Raw genomic sequence first — 17,352 nt, forward strand, 5'->3', positions numbered from 1 at the left:
ACATTCCAAATCATTTTCCCCTAGAGCATGGAAAACCTGTTGATAAAACTTCTTGAAGAGATGATCAATGAAGTAATACAAATAAAAAACAGATTTGCCTATAATTGAAATTAAGTGGAGATTACCATTTGCTTTAGTAACCAAAAGTTATTCATTATTTCACTTTATTTGTCTTTCATTTTTGTCAAGCAAAAAAAGCAACAGTAAAAAGGTAGACAATGAAAACAAGAGTAAATGTAACAATGTAAGTCACACAGTTAACCACTGAAAAGCCACATGTAACACCTACTAGCTTATACTATAGGAAGGAGTATTTGTGTGTTTCATTCATTCAACAAGTATTTTACTGAGCACCCATGATGTGCCAAGAACTGTGCTCAGCATCTACAGAATTCTTTATAAGTATAAAACATTGCCCCTATTCACTAAGAGCTTTCAATCTATTACTTGCTAGGAAGACAAAAGCAAATTAACCATAAAACAAAACAAGTCAATAATTAAGTGGCAAAATAGGTGAAAACGTAAGAGTTATAGGCAGATTACATAGGATTTTATTTTAATAATTTGAAGGGGAGGTGTATGCTATGCAAAGTTTGCTGAGGACCTAACAAAGGTAGGACTTGAAATGGTAGAACCTAAGTAAAAGAAAGTTCACTATGGTAGTGAGTGGAGGGCAAGGAGGTGACACAGCACGAGCTTAGTCATGAGCTGATACAACACTCAAGATACCACGAAAAGACTAGCCTGGGTTCAAATTAGGGAATGTGAAGACATGCAGCTCAGATTGCACTTTGAATTATACTATTCTTGAAAGGTAAGCTATGGAATTTAGTTATTATGTCATAGGCACAGAAAAACACTAGGAGTTCTTGGGCAAGGAGATAACACGCTGAAATTCAAGAAAAAAATTTTCTGTGAGAGCTGGCTTGAAGTAAGAAAACCAGCTCAAGAGTTGCTAAGGATATCCAAGGCATGGGAGTGTAACAACTTGGGCTCAGATGGCAGCAGAAAGCCTGCCTCAACTCAATAAAAGAAAATCACACTCACTTGTACAAGGCAATTATCTACTTATGTTTATTGAACAAAAGCCACCCCCCATCAAAAACAAACAAACAAAAACAACCCTACAGAAAATTAGAATTTAGGGAGGCATTACTAAAAGAATTTTGTTTTTATTTCCCTATCATACAATCTCTTACATATCATCTACTCTTATCAAGTGATCTGAAATGAATCATAGGCTGTTAGAGCTGAAAAACACCTTAAATTTTTTTACTCATTAAAAATAACAAAAATTAAGAATTAAAAAAGAAAAGAAAAAATGGAGCCAACTAGGAGGACTCTCTTGGGCTTAAGTGAAGGCAAAATCATCTGTGATAAAGAGAGGACTTACATGTCTTTTGTGTAAAAATAACAACAAAGGAATAAGAGTAAAAACATTTTAAAGGCAAAACATTACTGACTATAAATATGGAGAAAGAAGGCCTCTTACACAATTATATCTTAATGCATCTCTTTTCTGAAAATTTGAGTATTGCCATCAAGCAGAAAAATTACTTTATTAATATATTTTTAACCAGTGATAAACCATTACTTCATCACATTATTTCAAATTCATGCAACTTACAAAGCCCCTCCTAACTATAAGCACTTATAATTCTGTAAAAGTAGAAGCATGACTTTCCTATATGAAGTTAATTAAGAAAGAAGCAAATTTAACCTACAGGACAACTGAAATAAACTTGAAAGAAATATTACTGAGCTCCACTGATAATATTCAAATATTTATTATTAATAGATTCAGCCTGAATTCTAAAAAGAGCATTCTGGATTATGTCTAGAATAAACTAAATAAAATAAAATGAACAAAATACTTCTTTAATCTAAATAAATTGCTGCATTTGAAAAATTATGAACTCTGGCTTGTGTAGATTGGTATTCTGCCCTGCCTGTAGATTAATTTACAAATAAGGGTTAAATTTCACATCATGTTTAATAACATTCCAAAATCCACAATCATTTAGAAGACTGTCACAAATTTTAGTCTTCAGCTGGTCCCAGAATGAGATCTTGATGTGAACCAGCCATTTTATACATGAAGGTTATATACCTTCAGCACTAAAGTTTAAAATTTGTCAATTTATTTTTTAAAAGCTGGACAGCAGGACCCTACCAACTCTGCACCACTAGAGTGAACTAGACAGGCACCCCACTTTTCATTACCATTTGACCACTTACTACTCATTAATACTTCTCAGAGTGGGTCAACAGAAGAAATGACACAGAAAAAGAAATCAATTCTGCTAATTATCAATTTTTATTTTTAAGGCCGTTTGCAGGGATTTAAATCAGATTTCTGGATTACTTGAATATTGAAATTATTCATGTCCTCCCAGTCTATTATCAAATGTAAAATAAAAACTGTGTTATCAAGATTTGGACCCAGTATGTCAGATATTAAGAGAAAAAAAAATCATCTGATTTTAAGGAAAAACAATGGAGATTCTCTTGGGACCCTCAGAGCTGGACTTCTAAGACATACATTATCTTAACAGTAGACAAGGAGAGACAGACTTCTAAACATTTAGTCAAGTACACCTAAAAGTCACAGGGTATATACTGGCCTAAGAAAAAAGTAGAAGAAACCCACAAGGTAAAATTCAGAGTACCTGAATGGATGTGTACCAAGTAGCAATTAATCTTACTAGAAAGACGGTCACTAATACAACTAAAAAGAAAGGGCCATAGAGCAAACTGTGACCAGCTTATGTCAATAAGATACACAAAAGTACTTTAAAAAATCTGCGTTTTACTGGAAATGACTAGCTGGCATCTTGTTTTTGGTAGTGCAATAGCACCATTACAGCAAGGGTAAGCAGGTCAGTCCCTTGCAAAACTTACCTTGATTGGCCCAATGGAAACAGAAGGCCCCAGAAAAGAGAGAAGCATCTGGCAGTAGCAAATTGTTTTATTTTATCTTTCTGTGGAAAGAAACTAATTTTAAATAAGAACCAGAGCATTTAAAGAATAAATATTTTTTAAAGCTCATTATCTAGTTAGAGCAGCTCTACTATGAAAATAAGAAGAGCTCCTCCCAGTTTAGAGATGGAAAGAAACAGAAGAAGAATCAGAGTTGTTTCTCCATCACCTAGGGAGTTTTAAAACTTGTGTTATTCTAGAGTAACAAAGCAAATGGTTCTTTTATTATTTAAAGAACTCCTACAGGCAGAACCTTTTGGGACCGGTGTCACTGAATAAAGATTTTTTATACAAAATAAAGGGCTATACTCCAAACGAAAAAAGGAAAGCACTTAACATTAAGCCCTTCTTACTCTTAAGGTTACATAAAAAGAGAAATACAGAGCGAGCTCCTTTCTCCACTACAGTGTCACTAATAAAAAACCATCAAGGCTTAAATGTTTATTGAAGTAATGAACATTAATTGACAGAAAGTTCATACCTAATTGGCTTTCCAAATATTTTGTTAGCCTAAATTTTTGATGATTTACTAAGATTCTCAAATGGAAAGAACCTAGCCACCAAACCAATTTTAATAAAAGCATTGTATTACTAAATAAGAATAAAAGCATTTAAAAAATAAATAGTTTTAAAGCTCATTATCTAGTTAGAGCAGCTCTACTAAGAAATATTGTAGAACCTAACAACTAAACCTGTTCTCTTTCTTGGATGCTTCTCTAGGAACTCAGTTCTATTGAATTCACCGAGTCAGCATGAAAATCTTTTAATCCAAATCACTCCCACAAAATGTCCTTGTAAAATTTATGCTGGTGATGAAAGGGACAGCACAAAAGCAGGAGTGCAGAAGCAATAAGCATTAAAAGAAAACAACATAGTATAAGTGGAAAATGAATTACCTATTTGTCACTGTCCTATTAAGAATTAAATTAGAGTACAACCTACCAACCTCCATCCCCACCACACATAGACACACACACACACAAGAGCAAGCTATTACACAAATAAAATTCATTCTACCCCAAAGACCCAAACAATTGCAATCTTCAGATTCTATGTATTTACATGGTCCACGAACATAAACTATGTTGTTCTACCAGGCATTACTCTTAGAACATTAACTTCAATTGACCTACTTGTGGGAAAAAGGTCATTCAACTACAAAGCCTTCAGTGTTACTTTTAAATTTATATTAAAAAATCCTTTTAGTTTTGTTGCTGTGAAAATAGTTCTTTTATGCAGAAGACTTCATTAAATTCAAAATGGTTAGTGTCATGATTCAACATTTCACATATTTGAAAACATTCTTTTATCATAATCCTTAAACAGCTACAAGTATTGACGCAAATTTTGCAATCTCGACACAATAATACAACAGACAAAAGTAAATAAACACAAAAAAAACAAAATAAAACAAAAACATTCTTACTTGACCCATTGGCGGGCCTCCCATTGGGGGCATCATTTGTGGCATCATTCCATGAGGTACAGGAGGCATATTTGCTCTCTGACCCATTGGGTGCATTCCCATTGGGGCATAATGCATGCCAGGATGCCCCATCTGAAAAACAAGGACAATTTAAAAGTTAGCAAGTAACAATAAATCCTTCTCAAAAGTCTGATTTCAACAAACCAGTTAAGTGTAGTGATATTTTAGGGTAATGCAATTTAACTATTAAGTTAGTTTATACTTTAGTAAATGCACTACACCGATATTTAAAATGAGCTTTCAACTAACCTAATTTCAGAACAAAATATAAAAATTAAAATCATTACTGGACAGCTAGATTATAGTTTTATTTTTCTTTTAAAGTACACTCATTTTAATTAGTTACTGACTTGCTAAACTCAGAAGTGCATGTGAAAGCCAATTTAAAAACTGTTAAGGAAAACCACCACTCTGTCCTATCTCATACAGATAGAAGACAACGAATTTATTTTATAAATCTACTTATTCTTAAGCTTATTCCTAAACTAATTTTAAGCTTTAAAACGCTGCAATCTACCAAATTAACTCATATCAAGGCTTGTCTTACTCAACACAAATAGCAGGGTATTCAGGGACATCTCTCTCCTAATAACACATATTTCTTCCAAATATAACCTTTACACGGGTGGAATTATTTCTGCCCTCACTTTTTTATTTCAAGACTGAAGTCTGTCATTCATACACTAAATGAAAACAACTAATTCATCCACTTTAATGCGCTTTCACAAGACAAGTACTTCCTTTACCTGTGTGCCCATTGTTCCAGGTCTTAAAACCAAGTAATTACTATCTGACAATTCTTCCAGCTGTCCACCCTACAGACATCACTACCTCTAGTGCAAACAAATCTTGGCAGGCTCTTTCAAAACCTACAGACTCACGTCTCCGCCTCCCGCTCCTTCCTAAATCGGGCCTACCTTTCCAAGACGCTCAGCACGCTCCGGGCCCAGCACCTCCACGGCGCATCTGTCTAAGCCAGGCCCACTGGGAACTTCCAGGGTCCCATCTTCTCCCCTCCGAGCCATCCCCACCCTCCAACTCTCTCCTGCGGAACACATCCCACCATCTCGAGCTCTTCCTTCGTCCACTCTCATCTTCTCCTTTTGGAGAAAGCTTCCTGTCTGATTCCGTTTTTCATTGTGCCACTCCGATCCCTTACCGAGGGCCGTCTCCTCAGGAAGCCGTCAGCAGAGACCCAAGAGCTGGAGCAGAGGCTTGAGCCGGACAATCTCCGCTCCCCGTCCCCAGGACCCTGCGAGGGAGGATGGCTCTCCATTTCACTCACCATGAGGCCTCCTCGCTCGGCTCCCGTCCCTGGCCTCATCGTCTGGCTCAGACTGCTCCGCCGGCGGCCACTGCCGCTGCATATACCAACAAGAAGCGATCTGAGTGGCTGGCGCCCGCTGGGGCTAAGGGTTAAAGGCTGCCCGGCACTACGGGGCGGGATCAGCGGGGCCAATAAGCTGACAGGCTTCCCCGCTGTCCAATCAGAGTGCGCTGCCGGCACGCAGCTCTGCGGCGATTCGCCCCCGGCCTCAGCCTCACTTGGTGTCGCCTGCATGGAGGGGGGATAGGGGGACGGAGGAAGTTTCTGCGCCGAGTCCTCTGCCGGAAAAACTCCACCAACTTCCCCCCGGGAAGGGAAGACAACTGTGTCCCAGCTTTTTGAGCTTAGACCGCCTCACCCCGTAGGGGGTGGGGCAGTTGGGACCTGCCACCTTCACCCGCCCGCCCGAATTACGTACGCCCCACAAACCTGAGGCCGCCAAGGGTAGGGTGGGGAAGGTGGAGGTGAGGTAAGAAGCTTCTAGCGTTAGCGGTGGCCCGGACCCCACGCGCGCGCGCAGTGTTCGAGGTGAAGGGAAGGGGGCGGGGAAGGCTAAGGACGGGTCCAGAGCGAGGACTCGAGCTCCACACGCACCAGCTGTACAGCGCGCGCCTGGGCGGAGGGATGGGGGGAGGAGGCGTGTCGAGTAGCGTGGAGGGAAGTTGTGGTAAGGGAGGGGAGAACAATGCAAAAGAGAAAGAGGGATGGGAAGTTAAGGCAAGGCGAGAGCACCGGCGGGTGAGCTACCGTTAGTGAGGGAAGCCGTGGAGAAGTGCGAGAGTAGAGGGCAAGAAAAGAAAAAGCAGATAGGTTTGGGAATGTTAATCAGAAGTTCAAGGGCGGGCGCTAGGACCGGGCATCAGGAAGATGCAGCTTTGGGGCTGCTGGGCCCCGCGCCTGCCTGGAGGTGACGCGGCAGTGGCGGAGGTCTCTGGCCGACACGAAGCACCGCAGGGAGAGGGGTCTCGGCAACTTTCGGCTTAGACTCGCCTCTGTCCGCGCGCTCCCCTGCTTGCTTTCCCTTCTAGTGAGTGGGGGTCGTGCTCTGGTCTAGGGGTGCCTAAGTTCTCCTCGGGCCCCATGGTACCTTGTCCGCTCTGCCGCTTTCCCCTGTGCACCCCTGCGCGCTGGGGCCGGATGGTGCAGGCCGTGGGGGGAGCCAGCCGTTAATAGGCTGCTGAGAACTCGAGGCGGGGCGCGTGAGAGACGCCCGAGCTCCGCGCCTCTCTGTGTCTTTCCCGCCATGTCGTTCGTGGAGAGCGCGCCGCGTTCCTCTTTGCTGCACCGTCGCCGCCTGGGCACCCCTGTCCCCTACTCTCGGTCCGCGTTATCTTCCTTTACTCAAGGAGGTAGTTGGGGTGAAGGTGAAGTCGACGAAGAGGAGGGATGTGACCCACTAGCCCGCGACCTACGGGCAGAGTTTTCTGCTGGGGCGTTGTCTGAGCCTAGAAAGGGCTCGCTACTCCCGCCAGAGGGGGACGGGTCTCCAGTCCTGCCGGATAAACGCAATGGCATCTTCTCCGCGGATGCGCGCGGCCGAGCCCAGGCTCGGCGGTGGCCGGTGCAAGTCCTCTCAATTCTCTGTTCGCTGCTGTTCGCCGTCCTGCTCGCCTTCCTCCTCGCCATCGCCTATCTGATCGTAAAAGGTACAGAAGGCCGGTCCGTGAAAATCTGTGCACAATAAAGTTGAGCCTGAAGGTGTCTCTTGCTTTTATCACCCTTCTCCCCATGAAAGGCCACTTTCTGCAGGAGTCCTCGACTACAACCCTCCTCTCTCCTCCCTTTGTCTTTTCTTAAAAGTGCATGGTCCATTACGAGGAGATGCATTTTAAGAAAGATCTTGAGTTGCACAGTATCTATAGTCACTGAACTATAGTCAGTGAACTATAGTCACTTGAGGTGAAAATCGCAGAACTAAAACACAGATCGACATTTAAAAGACGGTGAAAAATTAAAGTAGGTTACATGTGTTCAAATACTTTAACTTAACAAATGGTTAAAGATTTGGTATCCGCCGATTCCTCCGTATACTCAATTCCTGAAGGAGAGGGATTTTAAACCCACAACCCAAGTTAATACTTTTTTATAGGTAAAATAGCCCCTCCCGGTTTTGTATTAGGTTTGCAGCTGAATGTAACGAAAAAGCTCTGCAGAAATTACTCTTTCTCTGATCAATAGTTTTATTTTCTCTGATTAATAATTTTTGTGTCTGGAGTTGACATATCGGCCAGGTAGGACTAGAAAGAGATGTGCCTTGAAAGGTTTTTCCAATGTTAATACGGATATATTACTGTCTACGATGGAAAGAATTAACGTAGTTTTAATTCTCAGTTCTCATGTCACTTTGGCAGTTAACGGAAAAAGAACAATTAAAACAAAATACCTTTGTTGTATGAAAAACACCCAACACATTGTTGCTGAAGTATTAAACGTTGTTGCTCAAGTATTGTAGTTCACAGAATAGAATTTAATCTGTTTAGTTGGGTTTTTTTTTTCATTGCTTTCAACTCACTAGTGGACTGCAGGAGACATCTAAAAGCTTACCATGTTTGATTTTTCAAGGCGAGAAATTGGCGGGTTTTACCTATTCATACAATGGTATTGATTGTAAATAATGTTAAATTAGGTGGGTGTCAATATTTCATTCTCTTGCTCCCCTCCCCCTCTTATTTCAGTGCAACTCAAGAGTTTTATATCGTAGGTAATTTATTTCTTTTTTTGCTCTGAGAGATTATCTTTTTATCATGAAGTCACAAAATGTGGAAGGATTGAACTGTGCTAATTTTGGAGAATGGAGAAAAATTGAATTCAAAATCTAGTGTGCTTTGTAAATGAATTGTAATAAATGCCTTCACAACAATCTAGTGGGATAAACATTCCCATTTTTCATAAGTGGCAGTTGATTTACAGCCCTCTTACTTAGAGAAGGTCACATCACTATTAACTAGAATCAATTTGAACCTAGTTGTTTCTGACTCTACAGCACTTTCCACAACTCCACAATATCTTTCCAGCTTTGGAGCTACTGTTCATATTATCTTTTTTGTATTTTCAGAGTTACATGCTGAGAATTTGAAGAAGAAAGATGATGTAAACACTGGGCTGTTAGGTATGTACTTGTCACTTGATTTGATTTTTAGCTCACTTCTGTTTTTCCAGACCGTGTTTAAACTACAAAGTTTTGGATAAAATACTTAATGTATTCCTGTGTGCACTTGTTTCAGTTCCTAACCTTTTTATTTGCATATGTGCTTGGTAAATTTTATTAGACTTTCTTTTTATATAGGTAAACAGTGTATATGTGAGTGTACATATGTATAGCACACACACACACTAGGAATGTATTTTGATCACAACTGTATGTGATAAAGACCCATCAAATACTGAACGTTTTCTAGTTACGTACTAGAAGAGTCTCATCCCCCTTGCCAAGAATTACAAACGAGCAAAAATAACTTCCTTATAAACTTAGCAAGATAATATCTTAAGCAGCCCTCAGGAGAAATTTAAGTTCAAATTTCCTTATAAATAACTTGTTTTAAAACTGTGAAAGGTGTTGGTGTAGTTGTACAGTTTAATGTTAACTATGAAAGTGTCAGACCTGAGTTTCTAAAGAATGCCTGTTGAATCTATAACACTATAGTTTACTATAGTGAAAAATTCAAGGTTTATTTATTTTATATTTATTTCTCCATACCCAAATAACTTTAAAGAGTTCAGAACTTTAACTTTCTGGCATATTCTATTTGTTAAAATGTTTTTGAGATCCTAGCCTGCCTGTCACCCCCCTCCCCCAATCTTAGCAAACTTACCTCTTCAAGGCCAGTGCCCTTATGAAGACACAAAGTATAGTCTACCTGATTTTGCAGAAGCAGAAACCTTTATCTTCAGATTACAAATTTATTTGCTACATGTCCCATGAAAATTTGTTTGTGCTCTTCTCATCTTCTTGCATGAGAAAACATTATTTGGTTACTCATTTTATCAGTTTTTATTGTTATATTGCTCCCCCCCCCAAACAGCCAAGGTTATAAAGGTTTTCAGAGCATTTATTGATGTGTTAGCTTTTGATGTCATTCTGAACTAGACATGAACTCTTAACTTGCTATTTAAAAGTTGGCAAGGTTTCACATAGAATGGATGGCACTTCACCTGAAGTCTTTTTTAAAGGTTTGTTCAGTGTCAAAAAAAATACAATAGGGCCTTATCATTGCTCTGTTTTGTTTTCTACTTTTAGTTAAATAGCCTGCCATTTCTTCTATGTATGCTTGGTAGATACTTGACAGCAAATAGGAAAATCAGTGTATGACTCTTTGCTAATGACATGAAAAAAATCATTGGATTGATCACTCAAATTGTTTACAATATGAAAATGAAAATGTTTCACAAATAATGGAACAAAGAAGATTGTTATCCTCCTAACCAAAATGATAAGTCATGAAAGATTTTTAAAAGTTCCTTAAAGCACTATATTTTGATAATGCAAACAAAAAGAAAAAAAAACAAAATTAATGACAAGCTGTAACCAATTAGAGATGTAATTGAAATCTGAAATCAGTATTTATTTACAAGGTGGTTATGTTCCAGATTTGTGCATGAAGTTAGTAAGCAGTTATTTGCACTTAGGACGTAACTCATCTCTAGTGTGTATATCTTTAAAACCGGGGAAATTAAACAAAAAAATTTAGATATATCTATCTTATTAAAACTTCTAACAAAGTTTTTTTTTAACTGTCCTTTCATTCTTATGTAAATTGTTCAGCAAATGACTTAAAAATAAGAGAAATGGTATGTTGGATTCAGATAATAATGATGACTATTTTCCCTAGTATTACAGGCTTCAGAAGAGAATGCAGGTTTAAAAAGATTTACTATGCGTTAATTATATAACAATGAGTGATGGGTACGTGGGATTTCATTCTACTCTTCCCTGTACTTTTATGTATATTTGAAATTGTTCATAATAAAAAAGTCTTTTTTAAAGATATCCATGTGAGGACTTCCGCCAAGATGGAGGCATAGGTGGAAACACTGTGCCTTCTCCCACAACCAAGTTTGAATACAACAAAGGTTTGGAGAACAAAGACGCAGCCACCGAACAGAAAATTGAATTATACAGAAGTCCGACAACAACGAACCATTCAACCGGACCGGTAAGGGGGACGGAGCCAGCAGTGGAACAGGGTCGGGCAGGAAGGATCCCCCGACCCAGGCATGCAGGCAGCTGGGGTAGCAGCTCGGACCCAGTGAGGGTGCGGGGCAGACTGACCTCTGTCGCACATTTGCACACAGTGAGACGGACCGCACGGGCCCCAGTGGGCGAACCCAATGGCGGAGGGCTCACTGCGGTCGCACATTCGAGTGCAGTGAGACGAAATGCATGGGCCCCGGTGACGGTGGCAGCTGCAGCAGCAGCAGCGGAGACGGCAGACGGGACCACCATTGCTCCTCTCTAACCCCGCCCCCACATACAGTGTCACAACCCAGCAACTGATTTGCCCTGTTCTAGTGAACACCTAGGGCTCCAATCCTGATACATAACAGGCATGAACAGGCTAAAAGATGGCTCAAGAAGAACTCAAAGCCCCAGAGCCAATAACTCTAAGCGACCAAGAAATAGCCACCCTCTCAGATGCACAGTTCAAAACACTGGTCATCAGGATGTTCACAGAACTGGTTGATTATAGTCACAAATTAGAGGAACATATGAAGGCTAAACTAATTGTAATGAAGGGAAATGCACAGGAAACCAATAGTGATGGAAAGGAAACTGGGACTCAAATCAATGGAATGGACCAGAAGGAAGAACGAAACATCGAACCAGAAAAGAATGAAGAAATGAGAATTCAAAAAAATGAGAGGCTTAGGAACCTCCAGGACATCTTTAAATGCTCCAACATCTGAATTATAAGGGTACTAGAAGGGGAAGAGGAAGAGCAACAAGTGGACAACTTCTTTGAACAAATAATAAAGGAGAACTTTCCCAGTCTGGCAAAGGAAATAGACTTCCAGGAAATCCAGGAAGCTCAGAGAGTCCGAAAGAAGTTGGACCCAAGAAGGAACACACCAAGGCACATCATCATTACATTAGCCAAGACTAAAATGAAGGAGAGAATCCTAGAAGCAGCAAGAGATAAGGGGACAGTCACCTACAAAGGAGTGCCCATCAGACTGTCAGCTGATTTCTCAAAAGAGACCTTACAGGCAAGAAGGGGCTGGAAAGAAGTATTCCAAGTCATGAAAACCAAAGACCTACAGCCAAGATTGCTTTATCCAGCAAAACTCTCATTTAGAATGGAAGGACAGATAAAGTGCTTTTCAGATAAGGTCAAGTTCAAGGAGTTCATCATCACCAAGCCCTTATTATATGAAATGCTAAAGGGACTTATATAAGAAAAAGAAGATGAAAAATATGAACAGTGAAAGGACAGCAAACTCACAGTTATTAACAACCACTCCTAAAACAAAAGCATACCAAGAGGCCAGCTAGATCAGGAGTGGAACCATAGAAATGAACGCATGGAGGGTTAGCAACAGGGGAGTAGGAGGAGGAGAAGGGGGGAGAAGGTACAGAAAATAGCATAGACAGTAGATAGAAAATAGATAGGGGAGAGGGCAAGAATGGTAGGGGAAATGTAGAATCTAAAGAACTTGAGACGTGGTTATAAACTAAGGTGGGGGAGGATGGTGGGGGAGGGGGTGTGCAGGGTGGAGAGGAATGAAGGGGGGGAATAGAACAATTGTAATGGTATAATCAATAATATATATATATTTAAAAAAATAAAGATTTCCATGTGAATCTGATTCTTTAGCATGGTTAGAAGCTGCAGGTGTTACTTTTCAAGTTTTAGTCACTTTATCAAAATCTCCCCTTAAACTTTTCTTACCTTTTCAGCAGGAAGAGGAGTGGAATTGCTACATACTGAATTACAGGTAGACAGGTAGTTGGGTGGGGACTTTTACTACTGTCGCTGCCGTGGACCCACTGCGTATTCAGCTGGCTCTGGTACAGGAGGAAGACTAGACCTCTTTCCTCTGCTCCTGCCCTTGGAAATAAGTTTGCAGAAAGGCTGTACAGCTTTCTGCATTGACATGGAGAGAAACACATTGCTCAAGGGCTTTGAGGACTTGAGCTGTCAAGAGAATGTGGTTTAATTGAGAGAAAACACTAAATTACCTGTCATCCTCCTAGGTTAGAAAACTACAGCATCTGATAAGTTGGAAAAATTTGCTTACATAAATATTTAGAAATTGTTGATCAGTTTTATGCATGAGTACATCTACACTTTTTTTTTTTATCTTTAGAGGGAAGGGAAGGAGAGGGGGAGAGAAATACCAGTGTATGGTTGCCTCATGTGTGTCCCCTTCTGGGAACTGGCCTGCAACCCAGGCATGTGCCCTGACTGAGAATCGAACCGCGATACTCTGGTTCGCAGGGCCACACTCAGTCCACTGAGCTGCACCAGCCAGGGCCCATCTAAACTTTTATTAGTAGCCAGCTGGTTATAGTTTTTACACTTAAAAAAAAAGGATTTTATTTATTTATTTTTAGAGAGAGGGGACTGGAAGGAGAAAGAGGGAGAGAAACATCAATGTGTGGTTGCCTATCACACGGCCCCTACTGGGAACCTGGCCTGCAACCTAGGCCTGTGCCCTGACTGGGAATTTAACCAATAACCTTTGGTTCAAAGTCTGTGCTCAATCTACTGAGCTGCACCAGCCAGGGCTACATTATTTTAAATTATCTAAATGTTAAGTTAATTTTCACTTGTGATTTTATGAATTAATTATATGAGTAATATAGTTTCACTAGGAAAAAAAATCCAACAGGGGACATTTGAGATCTTGATTTTCACCAATTGTCATCAATTTGGCTAAAATAAACTCATAAAATTTCTTAAAAATCCAACAAGTAAAGGTTCCCACTAATCTATCACCTTGTGTATATTTTCAGATCATTGTCTTGTTTATTTATTATATAGATATAATTTAAAATATGTGGTTTTGTCACTTGTAGGAAAATATAATTGGAATCATGCATGTCCTGCAGCTTTATTAATGCAGAGATCTACCTTTTTCATTAATGCATTGTATTTCATAGTATAACAGTTTATTTAAACATTTGAAGTGTCAGCTCTAAATTGGGACTTGGAAATTATCAGTATGCTCTTCCTTCTAGCCCCATTGTTTACTTCAGGCAGGAATAAGTTTTATGAAGAATGTGTAATTTTATTTGCATAAAAATATTTTAATAAGAAACCTTTCCCAGTATGAGGACGTGGAATGTTTTTTTCCTGGTTGTTTTTTCTTACATATGATATGTGTAAACTACTGCCTTCCTCATTTCTGACTTCATAAAACTTCTGAAAATAAATTCATTTCTTTATCTTGAAATTGCTAAATAAACTGAAAATATTTAGAATATGTAATGATTATTCTCTGGTGGAAGATTTTATAGAAGTACTAAAAGCTGCCAACATGTTTTTAGAGAAGTAACTATCCTTTGAAACCAAAATAACCTATTTTGAAAAATGAAATATACCAAAGCAAACTATACCATTAGATAAGTGAATATAAAACTCTAACAAAGGGGTTAGAATAGGAATTTTGCATGTACCTTCATCTTTGCTTTAGGCAAAAACATTGAGTCCAAGAGATTTCGGTGGATGGAAAAGATCAATTTCTATTATTTCCTAAACTGATGCAAAGTTGAACTGTAGAGAAGAAAGAAAGATGTATATATTTATTTAAAGATCTGTATTCTCTGACACAACAGCCATTTCTCTAGAAATTTGTTACAGGTATTTTTGTACAATTATATAGTTAAGTACAAGAGTGTTCCATGCTGTATTGCTTTTAGTAGTGAAACGCTGGAATAATAAAAATATGCAGTGGAAATGTGGCTGTGTGTACTGATATGAAAGTTCTCCAACACTGTTGAGTAAACCAAAATATAGGACATTTTTTTGGTGAGAATCCCATCTGTGGAAAATAAACCGAAAGGTACATGCATAACATTTTTTTCTTTAGCTAGCTCCATGTATCTACCTACATTACCTAGATAGGTCTAATTTTTAGGAAAAAGGCACAACAAACTCTTAGCTGATAGTTTAAGGAGAGGAATTGGGGGAGTAACACTTTCACTTAATGTTTAGATGCTTTTTATCTTTTAGAGTTAGGTCAGTTCTTAGTAAAAATACATTCACAAAAATCTTGGTAAAAATACATTCACAAAATATTTGTCAAATTTTTAGCTTCAGGGTTCTGGAGATAGGGACTTGGTGCAAATTTAATTGTCAGAGTCGCCAACTTAAGTGGTTTTCCTGCTTGTTCATAAAGAAATTGAGTAATTTTTAGAACCTTAAGTACTTCTAGACTGTGATATTACTATGGACTGTTTTAGCCCTGTCATTGTTACCTGACTTTTATCAGTGGTATAGTTGTTGATTAGTTCTAAGTTAATACAGAATTATAATGCCCTAGATGGGGCAAGCACTTAGATCATGGGATGGTAGCCATGGCGTTCTATTTAAGCACCTGAATGAAAAAGCTTGATGGGCTTCTTTGAGAGCCTCACGTTTTGTTGTATTTTAAAGTTATTTTTGTCCCTTTCTTACTTTTTTTGGATACTTGGAAATCTAGTTTCAATTGTTTCACAGCAGTCCCTAAACAAATACTTGATTTTCCTTAATTATCATCTTTGTTCTACAACAGACTGTATATTATAAGATGTTAAAGTAAACTTGTCAATTATTTTCTCCCCTTTTTAGAGGTGAGTGTTTATCTTAATAATAACAGAGCAGCTGTTTGGCAATATAGTCACCCTTAAGTTGTCGTTGTGTATACCAAGTAATCTTACAATTTCTATTTTGATCTGTCTTGCTGGGTTAGCAGGAAGATTGTACTTCAAGTCTTTACTGTAAAAGTTTTGTTTGACCGGCCCTAGTGTGGGTTATGGTTCTAAAGGCTGACACTATACCAGGGTACTAGGATGGGGGTGCAATCTAGTGTTCAAAACATTTGCCCAAATGAATTACTGCTGAAATATCTTGCATGCCGGTCAGGATGGCCTTTCAGATGTAGCATCGTCCACCCACGTATTATCTGCTGTTTCTGTGACCCACTCAGGGCAGAGGCATCTGCAAGTTTGGTTTGGGCCCATCTGCCAAGGTTCTGAACATACTGTAATCCCTCTCTGATGTTCTGTGGCCTTTTCTTGATGGCTGCCAGGAAGCCCTAGCAGGACTACCCCCTCCCTATATATACACACAAGTACAAAGGCACCAAACATGATCCACTTTCTTCAAATGGGAAATCTTTATTGCCTTCAGATAAAGCCTTTGCTCTCTCCCTGTTATACACAAACATTTTGTCTATTCCCCAATCAACTTATTCTTCAAGACATTTTGTGTTTACCCTCCTGTTCTCTTAGTTCCTTTAATTATTTGCAACATGAAAACCACAGACTTTGAGGCTAGTTCTCTTTTTTTTGCTACTTCCTTCTGGGGTGGTGAACACCAAGTCCCCTAATTCTTTATAAGGGAGTAAGGGAAAAAAAAAACTGTAAGGAGAAAAAAATTTAATCTTTCAAAAATACTTTGAAAGATTTGCTAAATGCAAATCCACAGTTTTGCTAAATGCTTTTTTGCCCTGAGTTTGTCTTTTAGCAGTTTTACCAGTCTGCTAATGGTCTTCAAATGGTTTATGTACACAAGCAGTCCAGTGTACATATTTCTTACCTGCTTCTTGCTAAGATAAAGGCATCTTTGGTTGTGCAATTTTGTGAAGCCAGGAAATTAAGGTCGTTCTCTATTGTACTCTTCTGACCCCTCCTTCCTCCTTGTGTGACCAGGGCCTATAATACACTCATTGGTAGTGGTGGCTTAGTAAACTCTTTCAAGAAGGCAGTTTGTATCTAAAAACTTTCAAATTAATTCTTTTCCTCTATGTTCACTGTATTCCCCCCATTTTTTCTAATCCTCGATCCTTTTCCCTTTCAATTCCCCTAGCATAGTGACCACGGTTTTGACTTGATTTGAGAAAATTCAGGCCAGTCTGACTGGATCCCAACCCATTTGGGATCTCAAAATTTGGGATCCCAACTCATTTATAAATTGGGAGTTAACTTTTGTTCATATATTGAGCAAGGTTAAAGAATCAGATTGTTTATATGTTCATAGGAAAGCCGTAAAGATTAGGCACTCTAAAATTTATTCAGATGTTAATAGTACATGGTATATGGAAAGAAATAAGTGCCGAGTAATAAAAGACGGCAAGCTGTGATTCACAAAGTTCAATGAAAAATATTTAGGCTTTTTAACAATGAAGTACTTTAACCATTTTTTAATAGTTGAATATTATAAAACTGAAGATGTTATATTAAGTTGAATTTGTACTCTTTTCCAAATATTAAATTATAATTATAATTAAAACATTCAGTGATATAGTTTCTGGTTGTACTTCAGTAGTTTACATCTCTACATGGTTAAGCTTGTACTAAGCCTAAATTTCATGTATTGTTTACATATAATTCAGAAGATGAAGAATGTGTATATGGTGT

The 17,352-nt window shown here is 38.9% G+C and overlaps 2 protein-coding genes across 11 annotated transcripts in view; one reads left to right on the plus strand and one right to left on the minus strand.

The window, feature by feature from the left end:
- Nucleotides 1–6,303, minus strand: part of PRPF40A (pre-mRNA processing factor 40A) — a 53,468-nt gene extending 47,165 nt beyond the window's left edge. For 4 of the 9 annotated variants that reach the window (XM_037027843.1, XM_037027842.1, XM_037027841.1 and 1 more), the window contains exons 1-2: nt 5,751–6,047; nt 4,406–4,537 (exon numbers count right to left, since the gene is read on the minus strand). In XM_037027843.1, the coding sequence (XP_036883738.1) occupies nt 4,406–4,537; nt 5,751–6,026 (408 nt within the window). In that variant the 5' untranslated portion in view covers nt 6,027–6,047. Of the gene's footprint in view, nt 1–4,405; nt 4,538–5,624; nt 6,048–6,221 lie in introns of those variants that run through there. The other 5 variants (XM_037027839.1, XM_037027838.1, XM_037027837.1 and 2 more) reach the window with 2 other exon arrangements.
- Nucleotides 6,304–6,898: 595 nt separating this feature from the next.
- Nucleotides 6,899–17,352, plus strand: part of ARL6IP6 (ARF like GTPase 6 interacting protein 6) — a 37,469-nt gene continuing 27,015 nt past the window's right edge. For both annotated transcript variants that reach the window (XR_005063903.1, XM_037027845.1), the window contains exons 1-2: nt 6,899–7,438; nt 8,848–8,901. Coding sequence is in view for 1 of the 2 variants with exons in the window: in XM_037027845.1 (XP_036883740.1) it covers nt 7,036–7,438; nt 8,848–8,901 (457 nt within the window). In the remaining variant the exon portion in view is untranslated. The remainder of the gene's footprint in view (nt 7,439–8,847; nt 8,902–17,352) is intronic.

The sequence above is a fragment of the Sturnira hondurensis genome, unplaced genomic scaffold, assembly GCF_014824575.4.
Source record: "Sturnira hondurensis isolate 20B ecotype Veracruz unplaced genomic scaffold, ASM1482457v3 Scaffold0019428, whole genome shotgun sequence".
In the NCBI taxonomy this organism is placed as follows: Eukaryota; Metazoa; Chordata; class Mammalia; order Chiroptera; family Phyllostomidae; genus Sturnira; species Sturnira hondurensis.